At 36.9% G+C, this 20,536-nt stretch overlaps 1 protein-coding gene across 2 annotated transcripts in view; it reads left to right on the top strand.

Moving 5' to 3' along the window:
* The window catches only part of LOC117240037 (lachesin-like), a 262,392-nt gene extending 245,886 nt beyond the window's left edge, over positions 1-16,506 (top strand). For both annotated transcript variants that reach the window (XM_033505887.1, XM_033505886.1), the window contains 2 exons: positions 10,043-10,141; positions 14,541-16,506. In XM_033505887.1, coding sequence (XP_033361778.1) covers positions 10,043-10,141; positions 14,541-14,614 — 173 coding nt within the window. In that variant the 3' untranslated portion in view covers positions 14,615-16,506. The remainder of the gene's footprint in view (positions 1-10,042; positions 10,142-14,540) is intronic.
* The last annotated feature ends 4,030 nt before the right edge of the window (positions 16,507-20,536 follow it).

Genomic DNA, 20,536 nt, shown 5'->3' with positions numbered 1-20,536 from the left:
GCTTGCTTCCCTCAACGCTTCTCCGCTAGAGCTTTCTCTGTTCTGCCGCGTCTCTTTGTTTGGTCTTGTCGTTGTCGTCGTCGTCGTCGCCGTCGTCTTTCTCCCCGTTTCACCGTGCTCTTCTTCGTTTAGCGAGCGTAGTCCTTTTAATTTGTTTCCTCTCCTTTTCTTCTGCTTTTTTCGTTGCTGAATTTTCTTTCTTCCGGTTTTGTTTTCATTCTTGGGCAGATGAATTGAGTCGTAAGCAATTTTTGCTGGGGAAAGATTGCATTCGGGATAGTCAAGAGGAACACGCGTCGCGTTTTTAATTAAGACACAATTAGAATTTTCCAGGAGTTATGTTGTTGAGTAGGAATTATCGGTTAGTTTCGTAAAAGGGATGAGAGGAAAGAAAAAGCACCTGAAATCTAGGTAAAAGATTCTGCGTTTGAAAAGTTAAACGAATGCCGGTTTACAAAGGTAAAGCCACGGGCACTTACTCGTGACTTACTTACGCGTGAAGTAACAAACGACACCAAATTTACATTAATCGTGGCCTTAAACATAAAGTGATTGATATATTTAATGCATAAATGTCATAGTGTCGTAATTCTATCAAGTTTTATTACAATACATTTAAAATCTTTCTGTCTTCTAGATTTGTTATAGTTTTGCCATTTCTTTAATCTTTTTTTTTTTTGTAACCTCAATGATAATTTCAACTTCATCCCGTATAAAATACTTTGTGCATTTTCTCGCGTTTATTATCCTTTTTCTTTGTATCGTGAAAATCGCAAAATTATACGAAGCATTTTCAGATGAGTAAAGAGTAATTTCTTATTTACTCTTTAACTTTCATTTCGTTTTCCTCTTTCTTCTTTCATTTCCTTTCTTTCCCATTTTAATCCCAACATCTTTTTACTTTTCGATTTTTTATTCTGTCATTTTACCGTATACATAGTCTTACACGGTCACTCCTTCCACTTCTTTTCTAGGCTTTTCCTACTACATACATACTTTACCTTTCTCGTTTTCTATTACCTATAATTAGTGATTTTCTATTTTCTTATTTTTCTTTTAACCTAGGACGCAATTTTTTCACATTTTCATACAACATATCTTTTTTCGTAAGAATTTTTTGCCACGTTCACTAACTAAAATAAGAGATAAATAACATACTTTTAACATTACTATGTCGAACTTGTTATGTTAAATCATTAAACCCACATATTCTTGATTAAACAAAATATAGATACTAAAGGCGAAGTAAATGATCTTTTAATTTCTATTCAAAAAGGGCAATTCTGTTTTAATCAAGCGGATAACGAATTATCGAAATCGCTAAATTGAATTGAAGTTTAACAACACAAATAAATGAATCACTTACAATACATCAAAATCATAATGCTTTAGAATTTTTGTTTTCATTTCTTCTATTTGACTAAAAACCATAAATTTATCATCGAACAAATCGGATTACGAATTCCGTTCCTCGGAAAGATTTATAACGAATTGCTTCTCGTTATGATCAACACAAAAAATAAGGGAACAATTAACAATTATTGTTGGATAGAAATCGGATAACCAATTTATCATACGTTTCATCTATTACATTCGACACGTATTAACCAACAGATCGTTGGATAATAACGAAATTATATACCACCGCATTAATTACAGACCCATAACTGTTTGTTAGCGTGGCGATTGTTTAATCGAATAATTCAACAAATGGAAACTTAATTATCTACAGTTTCCCTATTTCGCTTGAAAGCAGTTATACGAACTCGCTGATTGCTTCTTTTGCCTAAATAAGGAATGTAACATTTACACCTAATATTACACGAAACTGAAAGTGTTCCAAACAGAAATTTACGCTTTAGAGATTAAAGTAGAAATTCTTGTAAGTTTCCTATTGTTCTAAACCGTCTTCTTTAACGTTATTTGTGATACGAACGTTTATTCATTTAGAAAAGTTAGAATATTCATTTTTGCTTCTTTTTTCTTTCTTTTCTCTAATGAGTTTTGGTTCTTTAGCGAGAGCTATATTGTTTTGTTTCAATTACATAAATCTACGCATATAGTTCACGTTGATATTGTACCCCTTTAAAATAACATTAAAGAGAATAATATTGTTTTAATTAAAAACGAATTATATTTCTAATTGAAATAGTAATAAAAAATCTAACCTGTTGGACGCATTTGTTTTTGACAAAGCCACATTTTCCATCGTAATTTTTCATTGTGAGCGCTAAATTAAAAAGAAAAATAGAAAATAAATGGAATCTAGTATCAGGTCTTCTGTTCTATTCTTCGTTTACCGTTTGTCGGAATTGTGATTTGACATGGTGTTCGACACGGCGGGGCGACAGGAAACATGTATCAAACGCTAATTCGTCAGAGTAGAGTTACAATGGCAGATGTAGTCTGCCTTGGTTTCAGTATCGTGACATCTTCCAAACCACATACACTCTAAGGTGTCCTTTAATTCCCTGGGGAACCGTTGTTCGCCTGTAATTCTGCGGGAGAACAGAGAGAGATTGGCTTAGTCACATGCTTGCATATAGATAAAGCGACTGCTATCCTATCGTAAGCTTGCACATACGACGGGGTTGCTGGTAAGCCAAGAGAGAACGTGGCTGAAATGCCTCGAATGCATCAACGACATCAACACCGAGCTGATTAAATCTCTGGTAGGAAATGATCGTTGCGGAGGCGCTTGGCGCCTTTCTGCCGAATCATAATAAGCGACGACATTCCGCTGATCAGCCGATTTTAATTCCAGCACGTGTTATGCGAACTGGGACTAACATAGAGGAAATTGTATTTCATAAATAAAAAGGAATTATTATAATCGATTATTAATAATATATCGATTATTATAGTTCTCTTAGCCCTATCTTGATCTTTTTTACAAAATTGGTATTATATCTAAATATTTTTTTGATGTAGCATCGTGCAACTGATGTAGCATCGTTCGATATTCGATAGATATTTACAGATAGGCAAGGCATCGAAAAACAAGGGAAATCTTGAGGACCATCAATTAAATGACTTGAAATATCTTAAATTATGCACGATCGATAAGGAGCGTGAAATTTTAGTTCAGAAACTACCATGGCCCGTTGACAACCTAATTCCATCGATGCTCTCTGTTATCTTTGATTGCCTGGATTTCGAGAATGGTAGATATCTAGATTGACTTAACCGCGCGTGTACGCACTGTCAACATGTTCTACATACTATTGTGCGTGTATATGCGTACAGATCGGCTTAATATTCGCTAAATGGGGTTGGAGGGACGAGTTCAACTGGGTCAATTCTGCCACGAAGTCGATCATGGCGAACGTTGCAAAATTACATGTCCGAAATACGACGTGGAAATTACTCCTGCAGGCATTACGATGTTTGCATCCACAAATGTGTACCAACATTTCATGTTCCATCAGTAAATTTACCCTGACGTTTTATGCTTGAATAGCGGTTATAATAACAAATCTGTTGAAAAAGATAATCTCTAACGAATTATATAAATACCTAATAGTATACATACGCGATTTTGTAGTAGAATTTGTGTTTCACAGATATCGAAATTTTAAATACAAACGACATAGGCGATATTATTTTCAGGCGAAGAAGTATCTACTAAAATGTGAAATCTCTGGTTACATAGTAAATGATAATTTGTAGCAAAATTTTCATTTACATCTGTGTCAAGAATTAGTAGAAAATAAAAACATTACAGAACTGATGTAAAAAAAATTTCATTTGGTTGGTCATTTAAACATTTGCGAATATGTAGCATTGTTATAACGTGAATACAATTTTCGCGTTTAAAATTTTAAAATAACACAATTAGTGCCACTGTTTGCTCTCGTTTGCGAATTTTTTAAATTATTACTATCCATTGATCGAATTGTTACATTTATGTCTTTACTTACTTCGTTTCAATGTAATATCACAAGCTGAAAGCTGACAAACAATATGAACGTGTACCCGATAAAACGTGGAAACCTCTCTTGAGGACCTGTGTCAGTTATCTGCGTTCGCGGTGGACTGAGCGCCAATAATCTAAACATTCCCCGACATCGAACGCTTGATGATCGGTTTCAATCAGTCGCTAAGCAAACGCCAAAAATTCGAAACTTCGATCATCTTCGCCACATTAAATAGCAAATAAAGGAACGTGACTCGTTTTTTTTTCTTAACCATTAAGCCCTCTCTCTACAAACGGTTTTTTGTCGATCGTTTTATTATAAAACGACACATTGTGTATTAAAGTGAAACATGGATAAATGGAACAGTCGAAAAAGTGAGTGCTTTTACTATGCGAATTTAATCTTGGGTATAACGCCGTAAACACTACCGATGACTCTAATATAGCTTTCAGGGAAGCTACATTAAAAGAACAAATAATCTGCCGTTAATGTGAAAATTTTCATTTGGAAAATATAAATGAGTAATCAAAACAAAGGTAGTAGATCAGATGTTACGAATAACGCTCGACTATAGATTCTAATTAATATAATAGTTATAGTTTTATTTCGTGGTGGTTAAAGTATATCAAACTTCAAATGTTCAACGCGATTGACAACAATTTTCGGTAAAATTCACAGTTATGAGTTACGAAACATTTTTTCGAGACGATAGAGCGTGTAGGTATAAAATGCAAATGTAAATGTCGGAAATGGTAGCAAATAAACAGCAGCGGAGACAAAACATATATCACGGAGCTTTTCAATTCCCCTATGGTGTATTCTATGTTCGAGAAGCTTTACAATTGAAATCGACTGAATCGCAAAATCTACCGATTATCAACACGCACTGCATGTTATTGAGTAGAACGCACTCGCAGAGTGGTTTAATATTCGTTGAATGGAGAGGCAGGAGCGGTTGAAATACGAGCTTCATGACATGCCTAAATTCGACAACGATTCGCGATATGAATCGTGCACGCCAGACATGCGACGTATGAATTAGAGCTAAATACTTTGAAAATTCTTCCGTATGATTTCGAGTTTCACACAATTCCTCGAGTAGTTGAGAAAACTGTACGCGTATATAAATTTACTCACTTGATGAATCAAATTTGACAATTTAAATCGAAGTGTTTTTCTTACGAGATGCTCGACTGTATCTCCAAATTTCCATACGAATTTTACTTTCTCATTTTTTTGAAATAATTTTATATTAAATGTTATCGAAAGTGAAAATAATTGTTCGCTCTCTTTATTTACTTCCTGCAGTTATTTTCCATCAGTCGATTTAACTAAACGCCTAACAATTGGAAATCTATCTTCTTCCTGACACAATAGACGTTTGCAAGTAAATATCCCTATTTGTCGATCATAGGGTATTAAGCATCGACTAGCCAGCTGCCTATATAGGCTCAATGTGTACGCAATCACATGCGCAACGATGCTAGCTTAATACTCAGAGTACGAGGGAGGTGGCGGTTCTGTTAGAGCCTAATGATATGTTTATGTCCCACTTAGCTCCCTCTGCTCGAGGAGCACGCGTTCAAACGCACACTCGCGCCATAAATATTAGCAGCTATGCCGTTCTAATTTGCAGTCTTGAAAATTCGTTGCATTTCAAATTTCACGCGTACCACTGCTTTGCAAGGCAGAATGGATGGAAATGAAAGTGTAAAACTATCCGCTAATGATCCTGCAAAATGTGCACGCCCGAAACGCTCGTTCCGTTGAATTCCGAATCACTCCGTTGACTTTTTAAATTTCTTCCTTCGTATCGCCTTGCGAATCGAGGTTTCGTCAGAAGACTTTGAACCTCGAAGGGGATTTTGTTTGGAAGGTTGTTACGCTCCTGGGAAAATGAGCTGTATGTTATTCTTTTTCGTACAGGACAAAGTTTATACCAAACACCGGTTTGTGGTTTGTAGTCGAAGCAAGAATGGAAAGTTTAATTCCTCCAAACGATGTAGGGAATGTAGATAGTGGACCTTTAAAATTTCGTTAACAAGATAATTTCTGTTTGATTTAAAATAATAGTTTGTGGATATGAGTAAATATCGAAATATCGGAGGAATTTTTCTTGATTTTTGAAGTTTAATGTAAAAGAACCCAAATACAATTCGGAAACTGTATTTCCGCTTGGCCTTCCAAGCTGTTTCGATTAAAGATGTTTCGATTATACAATTCTTAGTGGATTACACTTTCATCGTAGTAGCTACCTTGACAGAAGGAAAGCAATAAAATTTGTATAAGATTGTTAAAGAATGCGCCGTGTAAATTTAAATCCATCGGGTGTTAGAAACGCGTGTTCAATAATAAAATTTAGGTACTACAATAACGAAATATAATTGTCAACGATCTTATTAGAACGTTCAATAAAGTTTCAACACTCTACTGTGATTTTTGTCTCTCCTAATAACTACGAGATGTTAATCACCTTAACACGTTTTCATTGTTGACGTATTACACGATTCTGTCCCACCTTACAGGCCTTTTACACTGCTTAACAATCCTTGAATATAGAACAAGTTATAATGCCGCTTGCCTCTTACTTTCCACATTCGGCTCTGCTATACAGATTGTTTCCTGTTCCGAAATTTAACACAGTACGATGAGAGAGCTTATTGAAATTCTAGCCAGAACGTTCTCCGCGTTCATTGATAAACTTCACACGGCGCTGCATTTTGCATCGTCGAGCAGTGGATGCAGCTTAAATAACAAATTTATGTAAACAGAAATACTTTTTATGAACTTTGAGTTGTTAAAAGAAATAGGCAACGAAATTACTAAATTAAAGTTGAAGATTTGAACCCTTTCACGGCGAAAGTCATAAACAAGAACATTAATCGTATCTTTCGTTGGTTGAAAAGACTTCCCAATTTTCAAAATTTTAATTAAATATTTTTTGTTATAATTTTATACTAAAGAATAGTATCCCTTGGGACTAGGGAGTAATTTTTAATTAAACGAAAGCATTGGAGCGAAAAAATTCCGTATACGTAACAGAATTAATCCAAACTAGATAATCGCCTGAAAGAGTAAAAAAATGTAGAATCGTCAAATATAAGCGCAAGAGGGAGATCGCGAAAACTGAATATGAACAACTTCAAACGTGAAAAAACATGATCAGGATATTCACTCGTCTAACTTTAATAAAGAAAGTAAAACTAAGTAAAATTCTTTTACCAAAAATATGCGAATTACAAAACCGATCACTGCAAATATTCAAAGTAATTACGAATAAGTAATTCCAAGAAGCATCGACAAGCATTCTCCTTGGGTGTTCCATGTATACGATACACCACACGATATACTGTCGCCGCTAATGTTTGGTTGAGATTTGCATATGTCTGTCTGGCCTATCCATTCCTCGGTACGCCAGTGTGTCTCACCTTGTTGTCCCTCGACGTGTATACGACCGGTTAGATCCGACTCCCGTACTTCTGTATCGGGAGTAGACGCTATTATACACACAGCCGGCGAACAAGTGACTCACAGCGCACGCGTGTGTACCAGGATGATCGCCCATTATCTCGTCCGAAATAGGGTATTGTGCCAAGAGCCTGTTCCTCTGCAAGCTTTCCTCCACTTGCCAACCAGTGCAGACATCGCGCGTTCCTTTAGCCGACCAACTTACAAAATCTAATCACCAGGTCACCAAGACAAAGCGGCGGGTTCGATCAGGCTATACCGGAGGCTTAAGTAGCGACTCTTCTCTCTCTCTTCCCCCCCTCCCCCCTCTCTCTCCCTCGGTGTTGACAGGGTTTATCGATATTGTTTCGACGAGGACAATTCTCGGGGCCGTAAATTTCGCCACTATGCTTCCGGCTTCTATGGAATTGAAACACGACGAGCAGAGACGGCGATCTGGCTCGTCACATTCGAGTCCAAGCTTCTTTTGGCAAAGAACTCGCTCGGTGGAGATGGTTCGAGGATAGCTCGAGGGTTAGAGCTCGTTTGTATGGGGATCGAAAGCGGTAAGGAGCGCAGGATGGTTAGTTGCGATTGTTGGTACGGTTTCGCGATGCGAGAATTTTAGCTTTTGAATGTTTGAAATCCTTGCGGTAGACTTTCGACTACTCAGCGTATTATCTGACACGTTTGTTACCGAAAGGAAGAAAGTAGAGAAGAAGAATCGACGTTGATGAAGAATTTCAACATGTGTCTATTATACTTCACGCCTCATTGTCGTAAAGATGATATGTACCTCGTAGAAAATTAGGTTCCGAAACGTGAAAGGTGGTAGCTTAAAAAGAAGCTTTATTTAATGGGAAAAACTGGGAAAAATGAGATTTACTCGCAATGAAGATCAAAAATCCGCAGAAAATACATTGGAATGGAGGCTTCGTTTACATTCACGTCAAATCTGCATTCTATCAAGTTCCGAGCTGAAACTAATCAAACCAGTTCCAAAATTCCGACCCTAAACGCGAGATTGCGAGTCAGACGAAGAATGTGATCAAGCACGGATACGTTTTTTCCACGCAGGCGAACCCGGTGGAACCAGTCGAAACCAAAATCGGTAACGAGAAATGCAGAGATCCGTGAACGGATTCTGTTGACGTCAGTGGGGCTAGCAAGCACGTGATGCCCGTCAATGAGATCCTTCCTGCGGGAAATTCGGTTCTCCCGGTCCGTTGGTTGATGTATGCAAATGGAACCCGCGTTGTAACTACAAAATTTCTAGTTGTCGCTGACTCCATCTGGTCGCGAGGTGCACGCGGCCACGAGAATTATATCAACGAAAAAGTTGTTCCCTGAGCGACTTCTCTCTCTGTCTATCATTCCATCACTCCCGCCTTTCTCTCTCTCTCTCTCTCTCTCTCTCTGTCTCTCCCTATCTTTCTCTGTTAGTTCCTCTCGGTACGTAGTCAACGTGTGCTAGTTTCATTACTTGATTTGATCCGGTGGACTGGCCCGTGACAAGCGCGCCAGCGTGAAACGGCTCCAGGACGATGCAGTGGATAAGGGAATTGTGTTTACTCGTAGTTTGCATACTAGTTACCGCGTTTGCCACCCACTTTACGCATAACAGCCCCGTAAACATCTTCAACCGAGGGGCCACTTGAAAGTACTAGTCCCTTTGTTCGCGTTCCCTTTGCACCTCCGGCCACTTCCTTCCATTCTTTAACTCGCCGCGTTCTAACTCTGTCTCCTGCGCTTTCTCTCTATTCTATTCGCGTTAACTATTGTTTCGAGTCATCCTTTGTCACTGTTCGCAATCGCTCGCTATACATTCCACCAGGACAGGATGCTGGCGGGCTTAGATCGCAACTGCGAGGAATTATGTTTAACCATGCTTGACAAGAGCGAACGTCTCGTTATCGACTTTTCGCGATCGCGAAACTTTTTCTTTGGATTTCTAAAAACAGGCTATTAAACAATATATTTTCACATTTATTACGTATATTACGACTTTCGTAATTTGAATAATGCCTGCTATTAAAACCATTTTTGAGTAACCGAATCGTGGAGGTGAAATACGAAATGTAGATGTAGAAAAACAAATGTTTAGTCAAGAATCCTAAAGAATAGGCAAAAATATATTTTTGCTATAATCACTTTCTCAAAAAGAAATGTTTCGAAATGATTTTTCGATAATACTCTTGGATTGGAAATTGCACTGCCAATACAAATGACAAATAATACAGATAAAAAAAAGAAAATGTAAAATGTATCTAGACTTTCCAGTTCACGACATACCCACGCGTAATCCGATTTCAACGGATAACAATTTAACGTTTCACGTTTCATCCATTTTCGACTCCGTTTTCAACGATTTCGAGCATACAATAAACAACTGCCTCCGTCTTTCCTCTGTATCTCTGTTTCGTCAAATATTATTTCCACGAAAGTTCGATGAAACACCATGGAGTGGATAAAACGCGAAACGAAACGAAACGAAACGGAACGGAATGGCCAGGGTTCGTTCGGGTGCTAACGTTAAAACTTTTGATATTTGCATTTAATTTGGTGACCGCTATATTTTCATTTAAAACGGGTTCCTGGCTACGATACGTGGTTATAGCCCAGTGTAATTTCATTGTATGTCAAGCCCATTTAGAGCGGCCGGTTATTTTTGCTTGCAGGTAATAAATTCCAGTCGAACCTCAGCGAGATCGGCAAGTCTGAGCAAAAATCGAGCGACCTAGATAGGAAAAGAAACTACAATTGGACCCCAGACAGCGGTAAGCTCTGTTGTTACGTGCAACAATTGCGAAGTAATTTAAAACGAGACAGCCTGACAAACACGGCTAACATTCTCTCCACTTTCTTGTTTCCTGGTTTCTTTTCTTCAAGCATCGACGATAGCAGTGCTTGACATTGACTTTCTCGACTATGTACGCCATCGTATTTGTAACGCATCGTATAGCACATGATTTCTTATTATTTGGTTTAAACGAGGAAATGGACTTTCATGTAAATGGTATTTTCATTGACCGGGATTTATACGATTAATATCGTCGGAACTGTTAAACCTGAATTTCGTGTTGAAGGGTTATCGCTTCTCGAAGCTTTTGTCGGGAATTCGCCCGGAATTAAGTTCTCGTTGAAGTTATCGTTCTTGTTGGATTAAGTTCTTACAAAGCAAAACGGGAATGAAATTTTGTGTCATACAACTTGAGGTGGTTTTATTTTTTACGAGGAAGTTACTCACCTCTTTAAAGTTTAATTCTGATCAAGGTTTTTAAAGAATATGTAGAAGCCCTATTTATAAGCGTAAAACATTATAATTAACTAGGAATTAGAAATATCTACGAGTAATCCTGTATCATTCACTATAAGCGTTCGAAGAAAATTTCCATTCGCACGATAATTACAACGTGGCAAGCTAGTCCAGGCCACTGGCAATTTCTCACCACGATAAAGAATCATTCCATTCAAAAGTATTCAATGCCCAATCAACATTTACCCAAGCAGACATTGCCAATATTATTGAAAGAAATCGTCGACTTTCTCGATACAACTAAGAATACCCGAACGACAATAAGAACGACGATGGCATCAGTGAACGAACGACAAACAGTGTCTCGCCGATCGGGGGAATTCTTCCTTGGCTGCTCATTAATGAACAAAGTCGTTCGATGTCTCCGTTTCCAAGTCAGAAAAATTAATAATAACCTCGAACACCGATATCGGATGAGTTTGCCGGATGAGCCGAGACCGAGAGGAGCCGGTTCATGTTAAAATCGAAGCCTGATATCAGCCATAGTCGAACCTATTGAAATCTAACTTGAATAGTGGCCGACGTGGCAAATGAGTAGGCTAAAGGAAACAAAACCTCCGCAGCTCTTTTGCGAAGTTGCGGTTTATCCGGCATTTCGTGGCGCTACAGTGGCATTTAAATGACAGAGGCTGGAACATCGGCTGCGGGTCAAGCTTAGCACCAGCTAGAATTCCTCGAGGCCTGCGGCATTATTGAAATATTTCTTTCCGAACCGGTACTTGCAATTCCTCGGTCCAGGCTATCTTTCCATCTCGATCCAACCTGCTCTCTGTTAGAATGGACAGAGAGAAGTCGCCTTCCCCTTCTACTATCGATACAGCCGGTCTCTGCTCGCTCTCTGCAGCGGTGGTTTCTTTTTAAAAGGAATTTGCATAATGGGAAAGTGTGAAAATCCGTTTTCTCCGCGGGCTCGATCTCGATAGTCCCGTGGAAGTAGGTAATTTCGTTGGAGGAAAGCTAGAGGACGAAAAAGAGGAAAGAAAAGAGTGGAAAAAGAAGAAAGAGAGTAGAGAACGACGGGAACGCGGTTGTGGAACCGCGTCGCACAAGCTTCCACAACTTGATAAGTACTTCTAGTTCCTTGGTAGCTCGGGAACCTCGTTGTATCGAAGGTCGAACGCGACACCCTCCTCTCCCAGTCTACCTTTACGTTAAATTCGTTTTCGAACTGCGAGTCAGAGCCAAACGATATCGAGCTGTTCCGAACTGTCTCGCGCAGCAATCGTCCAACCATAATACCTTGCTAGTTTCTAAAGACGAAGGTTTCATCCAGCTGGTTCTCAGCGCTTTATTAGATTTCGTTATGCATTCGATTTCGTTAAACAAGTCTTTTAATAGATTCCTTATCGCGAATTTGAATGAACGGTTTACTTTTTCGTTTCTCCTAAACCTTATAATAATATAATATACCTATATAATAACTTACGTAATGGGAAAACCATACATAACCATCGCCACGACGAAGATAAGAAGACAAGTGTCATTATCTTAGCATGTGTATATAGCTGTGCAGATATATAAATTTGATTAAAAAACGGAGCAAGACTTTTCGATAAAATTTTACTCTTGTACCTAGAGTATACGAAATAAAATTGTTACGGACAGGATATTCTGTGCACAGCTATTTTCATGATCAAGAGGATAACGTTGTAGCAAAAGCGTTAAAAAAGAAAATCTCAGTGGAAACAAAAGAGTACTTGGTATGAAAAATTGAAGAGCATCTAAAAAGAAATGCGATGTTAATAGATTTTTTAAACATTATTTTTTCTATAAATATATTTCTCAAGTCTGTTGTGATATATAGAAGCATTTGAAAATCAGTGGAGTAATTGTCATAGATAACTTATTAATTCACGCGTTGTAAAATTAATAATAGAATCGAAAAAATATTTTAAATAATTAAACAAAAATGTTCGTCATTTAAATTCCAATGTAAAAATACAACAAATTTAAACGACCAGAAGTACGAGAAACGCTACTCATGAATTATCTATCTGATCGCAGGAAACTCGTGTTTCAAATGAAATGGTTAACGGCATAAAAAAACACACCGAACAGACAAAACGAAAATGTAGAATGGATACGTTAGATTGGAACGAAATGTACAAAATCAACATCGTTTCGTTTATTGACAGTAGTCGTAGAGCTCATTGTTGCTCCAGCCTTTCCCTGCTTGCTAGTGTTCAAAACATTGTTTTTACCATTTTAGCCGAAATTATCGTGGTTCTGTCGTAAATTCAATTGAACCGACACGAGTAAATACAGCTTATAATTTCAACATTTTTTAAACAGAATATTAACATTTCCCGATATAATATATTGCCAGGGTCCTCCGTATTCAAAATATATATAAAACGAACAATGACATGACTGCATTAGCTTTGAGTAACAAAACAATGTGATTATATTTACCGCATATAATACTCAGCATGTGCGTGTCTATTTATGAATAATATCTACAGTTTAATATTTTTTTCAGTATTTTTTAAATCCCACTGACTTTTATTCGCATAAAATGCTATCATTTCAATAATATTCTAATTATAGACTGTTCAAATAAAACAGGAATTTTAGACTAATGATGTTTGAATAATGGTACACAACTTTACAGTATTAAAAAATAGATTACTTATTAATCACAAACGACTGACACGAACCTGTCTCTATCAGTTCGTATCAACTGCTTTTTCAACCGTTACTTTCGAAACGACCAGACTTGCATTCTCAAAGACGCTAATTCTTCAACAAGCATACATCACTAAAAATCGCGCATATTACCATCAAAAAAAAAAAAGGCGTGGCTCGATTAGCGGCGCGGGAAAAGAAGGAGACCGCCGCGCTGCGGCGAAAGCCGCAAAACCGCGTTGTAAAAAGTCGACGAAGAAAAACAGAGAGGCGAGGCTTGGCAGAGAAAACGCCGGTGCAAAACCGATGAAATGAGGAACCGTCCCAAGAGGGATCCGAAAGGAAAAGGAGATAGGAGAGACGAAGAAACGTCAACGTGGTGACTGCCGAGTAGTCCGAGAAACAAACAGAAAATGAACAGAAGAGAGCCTGGTCGGGGGATGATTGGGGCGAGGGCCCAGCGAGTTGTTTCTGATTTGTAATTAGAGATGAGTGGGACCAGAGGAATACATCTCTCTCGAAGCGAGTAATGGCTGAGAGTATGGGCCAGGCCAACCGGAAGAATAACCAACTTCCCCTCCCTTGTTTGCCTCTCTTCGTCCACTTGGGCTCGTCTGCTTTTTCCTGTCCGTTTGCCAGTACTCATCCTTCATCGTTGGCGTCTCGTCTCGCCAGAGAAGATGATTCTTCGCAGCCCGTCTTTCCGCCGGAACAACGGTCGGATATTTTCAACGAGAATTTCTTGATTGTCGAGCAACCCTTTTGGGGCAACTGACGCGATTTTTACGGTCCCTATCCACGCCCGCCTACCCGATTTCCTGCGGTTCCTATCTCTTCCTCGGTCGTTTTAATACATCGAGAACAGTGAGCCAGGCGTTGCTTCCTTCTTCTTTTTTATTTTTATTTTTTTTCACTTTCTTACTTTCCATGGGTAGTTAGAGAAAGAACAGAAAGCTTGTATTTTAATAATTGTCAGATTTGCGTGGAAAGATAGCATGATACTTGATTATTCGTAAAGCCTTTATTTTCACCTCCGTAAGAAATCTAGAAACATATCGGACTAAATATATAGCAGAAAGCAATGAAAACACCGAATTTTCATCTGGCCACATCTTATAATCTCTATCTTAAACGAGAAGAATTGTAAAAGATTTCTAAAAATGAATATCTTACTTTACTTTACTTTCCATTTATTCCTGTAGAAGTTTCTAATGATATTTACATTCTATTTTCAGACTCAGCCGTCAACATGACAACGACTGGACTGCTTCTGATGATCGCTCTGATCGTGGTGTCGATCATTCGATAAGCAAATAAAAATAGACGCGTCGGACGTCGATCATCTGGATTTCATTTACGAAATATAAAAGAATAAGAAGTCAGAAACCAATACGACTGTCAGAAAGACACAGATGGCACACGACAACACCAGCACACATATATACACGTACATGAGAAAGAAGGAAGAATGACTGAGTAGTTAGTGTCATATTAAAACACGAATGAGGAAAAAGATTAATAATAAGAATAATAATTACGCGTGCCAAGTCAGTGTAGCGCAGTGTCCAAAAAGACAAATGAGATGAGAAATCGTGCAATAGGAAATGAGTATCTATCGATTAATCGATATGCACGAGATATGAAAGAAGCGTGGGCAAATCACAAAGTGCAACGACTATCGCTTTCAGTGTAACATATTGTATAACGCCAAATGTCGCCACGAAGAACGCGCCAACGATCTCGAGCTCCGCTGAAAGTCTTCAACCTGTTCGGGTTCAAAACTAATCTCGCGGAATTCTATTTTAGAATTTCTTTACTTGAACCTGACTTTTTTTTATGCCATGCCAGAATAAAACTGATTTTCTTAAAGTTAATATCTCATCTTCCGAATCAGCAACTTCAAAATTATTTTCATAATCGACGTTTCCTTCTGCACTGATAACAAAAGAACAAAGACCAGTGATGTAAGCGTAAACTGTCCCCGCCATCGATTTGGTTCTTCTATTTTTCCTCCTTAAATGATTCTCTTTCCCTCTTTATTCTGCCTGCGAAATGTTTCTTCTCCACCATCCCTTACCTCAGTTCTTCTCTTTTCTTTCTAACAGCCGTTCCTTACACCAAATCGCGGATCCCATCTGAATAGTTGAGATTAAAACGTCAGATTCGGCATAGAGGACGTTCTTCCATGAAAAAACAAAGAAAAAAGAAAGAAATGTAGAGTACAAATGTCAAACGAACATCAAAGGTAAAGGAATATTAAAAACGGAATATTATTAATTGAAAATATCTTTAAGTTCCAAGGATAGAATACTGACCGATAATATTTTTGTTACATTCTGGTCACATATTCTTCTTATCGAGTATTTTTTATTAAGTTTTGAATACATTTTATCGATTATCATTTAATTTATTTTTCATAAACACAATTAGTAAACAATTAAGGTTTTGCACTCGCACAGGTTCGACGATGTAATTTTAGAACAAATTAAACCGGGATCTGCGATTACCAAGGAATTAATTAAATGAAGGAAAAGAAAAGAAAAGAGAAAAGCGACGCACCGAGGCATCTTTTCGTCATGATTAAATTTCGTTGAGGTGTCCACGTTGACCAGACAGCTGCTCAAATTCTACGTATAGTATCGAGATGAAAGGAATATCGAAACGCTTAAAACGGAAAAAAATGAAAAACAGAGTATATATAAATAACGTGTAGGTATCGATTAAGTGACGATGAAAACGTTTAGACGTAAAGAAGTTTTATTCTTACTGCCGGAGCTTCATTAGTTTTGCATTAGGACGTAAAGCGTTTTTATCGAATCCTAAAAACACCAAAACCCTTTCACGAATAATTTTGCAGGTTTATCGACGACGAGAAATACCACTCACAAAATTTCGATTTCAAACCAGCTTTAACCATTGATTGTAATCACGAACGTTAATTTTGACGATTTACGTTCAAAAAAAGAAATGAAAATAAAATATAAAATAATGTTGCTGCCTGCTGGAGCAATTTTTACAATGGAAATTAATAACGTGAAATAAAAGGTATCGTGCGGAACCTTTTAATCGATTTTAATCCATCAAGGGCGCTGCAACCTCGAATACCCAAAAACGCAAATTAACTGTAATTCCGCACGCATTAAAATGCCCCTGAAAAAGACCCTTTCGAGGAATAGGTATGTATCGGTATTTCAATGAAAAAAAAAATAGCTAAATAATAACTATGAGTAGGAATGAAAATTCCGTTTCAATTACATAGAGAGATTACATATTTTGAAATTCAAATAGTTTTTAATTCTATCTAATCGTAAAGATAATCAAGAACATACACGATGTACACCTGGAGTACTGCAAAAATTTCTTCAATACGAATTCCTAATATTAGGTCGTCCGAAAAGTTTCTTTCGTTTTATGAGAAAATAATAGACGCACAACGTTTTTGTTTTATATTATTTTATCGAATTACGTACGACCCATTTTGTTCTGTTGAGATAAACACCGCGACATTTCACAGACTTGGTTTCACGTTTGTATGAAGGTGCATCGTTATAAATAACACGTTTGCGAAAGAAACACACTTTCCGGACAACCTAATAGTATAGTTGAGTTTCTTTTAAAGAATTTAACTACATAAATAAATAACCTTAATTTACAATATAACGTAAATTAGATCAGAAAATCGATTGAAAAATTAAACAAGATTCTATGATAGTTCCATCGAACGAACGATCTTTCAGAAATCCTCGTATATTGCGAATCAAGAACAACATTGACAAAGTCGCATCATACAGACATAACCTTCCGTTAATTCATCACGCGATTAATTTATTCACCTGTTAATTAACGAGGTTCGGAATTTCTCTGTAAACGCGCAACACCGCTGCGGGACTGCGCTAGTTTAAAGCGGACTTCGAACTACTTAGGAATATCCATTATTCAGCGTACATCTTGTTTAAAGCAACAGGTTCGAGAGTCCCGTAGCTCGACGCGAACGGGTTAAAGCCCATGATGGATTAAAGAAGGGTAGCTCAAGGATTATGCTGACTTACTATCGGCAGATCTTTAAATTTCGTCATCACCTCAATGTATCGAGCTGCTTTCCAAACAATGAAACTCAATTTCGAACATTCGTGCTTCTATCTTCTCTTCTAACTAAACAGTTTCATAATTTCTGTGTAGAAATTGTACACACGTGGAAAATATACAATACAATAGTAGAGCTGATAGACGAAACTCTTTGTATATAATACTTTTCAGCAATTAAAAGTACAGCTAAATTATTATCTTTGTTGATATAAAAAAACAGGACGAAAGGGAGAAAATATTTTTGAGAAAAATTTGAAGAAATTGTTCCGAAGATAAATAATACTTTTCTTTTGTAACGAATAAACGAATGTAGATAGCACGCGTTGAAGTTCACTTTTTCTTTCTAGAGGTCTCTATCGAACTGCGGCAGGTTTGCTTTTCTCGCAAGAATATTTTGATCGAAACACAGCGTTGTAATCTCCTGAATAGTTTGTATTGTTATTACGAGCCTCCGTGTGTCGATAAAAATTGAGAAAACCACCGATATTCCAATTGCAGATTACGAAATCCCACCCAAAGTATCACGCGAAATAAGCATTATAGAATTCAAGTAGAATATATGCAATAAACACTGAACTGTGCTGATATTGCAGTTTTATTCTTATAATAATATTTAATACACGATTATCAATTATCATTTCAACCATTTTATTTTTAAACAACTTACCTCTTTTTGTCGAATTCAATTGTTTCGAAGAATTCGAAAGGAACGTGAAGTTTCAGTTAATTCGAATTATCTTCCGTTCATCCTGTTTCGATTTTTAGTGTGATTTCACATATTGAACGAGCATTTCATAATTAACGCAGTTCAGCTCGCGGCGAGAAAGAAGAAGCGTGATTTCGCGCCCTGTATTCCTCTTGAACTAATTTCTACAGAGAACGATGGCGCATATTATACATTATACGAATATCGGCCTGAGTATAATAACGTTCGACTCGTCATGCTGGCGGATCCTGTAAATACGAGTACATAGACTAAATAAGTAAATAGACACGGGAAGAGAGAAACGAAACGAAGAGTCCTCGCGATGCTGTTGAATTCGTGACCATTTTATTCGTGCCTCGAGAGTTTACTTCGAGAAACATGGAAAACTGTTGAGAATTTTCTTGTATCGCGACAACTTTTTGTTCTGGTTTGCATTGAATTTAGAATAAATATACCGAGGCGTTCGGTTAGGAATTGAGTTATGGTCGCCCTCGTACAAGCGAAACGATGCAAGTGACTTGAATTCGATTGTTCTTCGCTTAAAGTACATTGTTAAATGTGAAAATCTAAGTGATATGTAGTTTTCTATAACTGAACAAGAAATAAAATATGGACGCATCTCTAAAATATCGATAATTATAATTGTATAATTATGAATCTGTCTAGAGAAAACAATAATCGACTATCAACGCGAATAAATATTGCGATTGTCATTTCACGTGGTGTAAAAAGCTACTCCTTTACAATTATTTCCCAAAAAAAAGATGTTTCATCAAAATAAAAAGTTTAAAGTTTCATGGCGATGAACGTATCATAAATCAACCAAAGTATTTGGAACTAATTAATATTTGAAATTGTGCTGTGAATTTTGAAATGAGATACATTCTTAACTTCTATGCGTATTTTTATTTTGAAAAATAGTTAAATAACGTAAAAAGAACATTTACCAATCTTATCAAGCTTATCTACATTTCCATTGTCCCAAAAACATCCTGAAAGAGGAACTTGCATTGCAGCATTTACATAAACTCTGAACTCTGTAACTCCGAACTTGAGAACTGACGAACTTCAAATTCAGAAATTCTTCAAGTTAATGAACTCAATACTGCTTAAAAATTTCGAAAGTTTGCGTTCCTACCTTCCACATTGATGCACATGTCGATGAAAGTGAATCCAAGGAAAGAATTACGAAAAATATAATAAAACATAATGCGTCGTAAAGAAAAGGGAAATGTCGTGTGACTTCACAAAAATAGAAAAGAACATTATACGGAATTATTTTATTAAGTGGAACAACGTAGAAGCGTACATATACCTGTAGATAGTAGAATTTAAAAATGTCATCAAGGCTGAATTTATTTTTAAACATGTAACTAAAAAAGTATCCGATACTGAAACGTAGCTACTAAAAGTAGCTTACAGCCCAAAAATTAATACACGATTTCCACTCGAATGTAAATACATGTCCTTTGGATTTTCATGATTGAAGAAAATACTTCGATGAGAAACAATCCAATTCCAGACTCTTGAATCGCATCCTTTGCAAGATGCTTTCGTTCGGTCGTTCAATTTTGCCGGATTTTATACGGCTGTTGTAAACAAGCGTGTGTGTCAGGGAGGAAATAATACCATAGGGGAATATTTTGACCTTAGCATGTAACGTGTAACGAAATCGACGCGAAGAACAGTCGTCTTAGCGGTTAAGTTATTTTAAGTGGTCGATCACATCGTTTTCGCTCGAAGCTCGATAAGAAGCTCTAAATCTAAGTTAATCTAAAATTAAACGAAAACTCAACACGGTATTTTGTCAGGGTAACGTCGGAAATGGAAGTTTGTACATCGAAATTCTCTCCTTTCGCTTGAACTCATTATGCTAGATGTATTAATTAGTCCGCTTCTCCATATATATGTTTGTAAAACGGTTAGCAGAATTGAAAGAAATTGTACCTACTAACAATTGTTGTTTAGTTCAACATTTTACGACCTAGTATTATTATTCCCCGAAAAAATAACTTTACCAAAATACGTGGATTGTATTTATTTATTATATTTTATAGAAAATCAATGATAAATATTTGTATTTGTTTAATCGTAACTATTAGCAATTTATACATAACTATTTTCTAGGAAAGGTAAAAACTGTGATTGTTTCGCAATTTAAGAGGTCAAACGTGAAGTTAGTTGACTGGATAAATTTTTAAGCGGAAGGATAAAAGTCATGTACAATTTTTCCAGACCTGATACTCGAGACGTGCTTCTTTCGAATTTCGAGACAAAAAGATACTGTCGAAACTTGAATGCATAAAACGAATTAAACGCGAAGATATATATGTATACATAACACAGAATATAAATATATAAATATAAATATACGAATTAAGAGGGACTATTGAGTAATGATATATCATATGTATATATATATATATATATACATATATA

Source organism: Bombus vosnesenskii, unplaced genomic scaffold (assembly GCF_011952255.1).
Source record: "Bombus vosnesenskii isolate JDL3184/JDL3185 unplaced genomic scaffold, Bvos_JDL3184-5_v1.1 scf7180000014535, whole genome shotgun sequence".
NCBI lineage: Eukaryota > Metazoa > Arthropoda > Insecta > Hymenoptera > Apidae > Bombus > Bombus vosnesenskii.
This window is presented reverse-complemented; position numbering and strand designations above follow the sequence as displayed.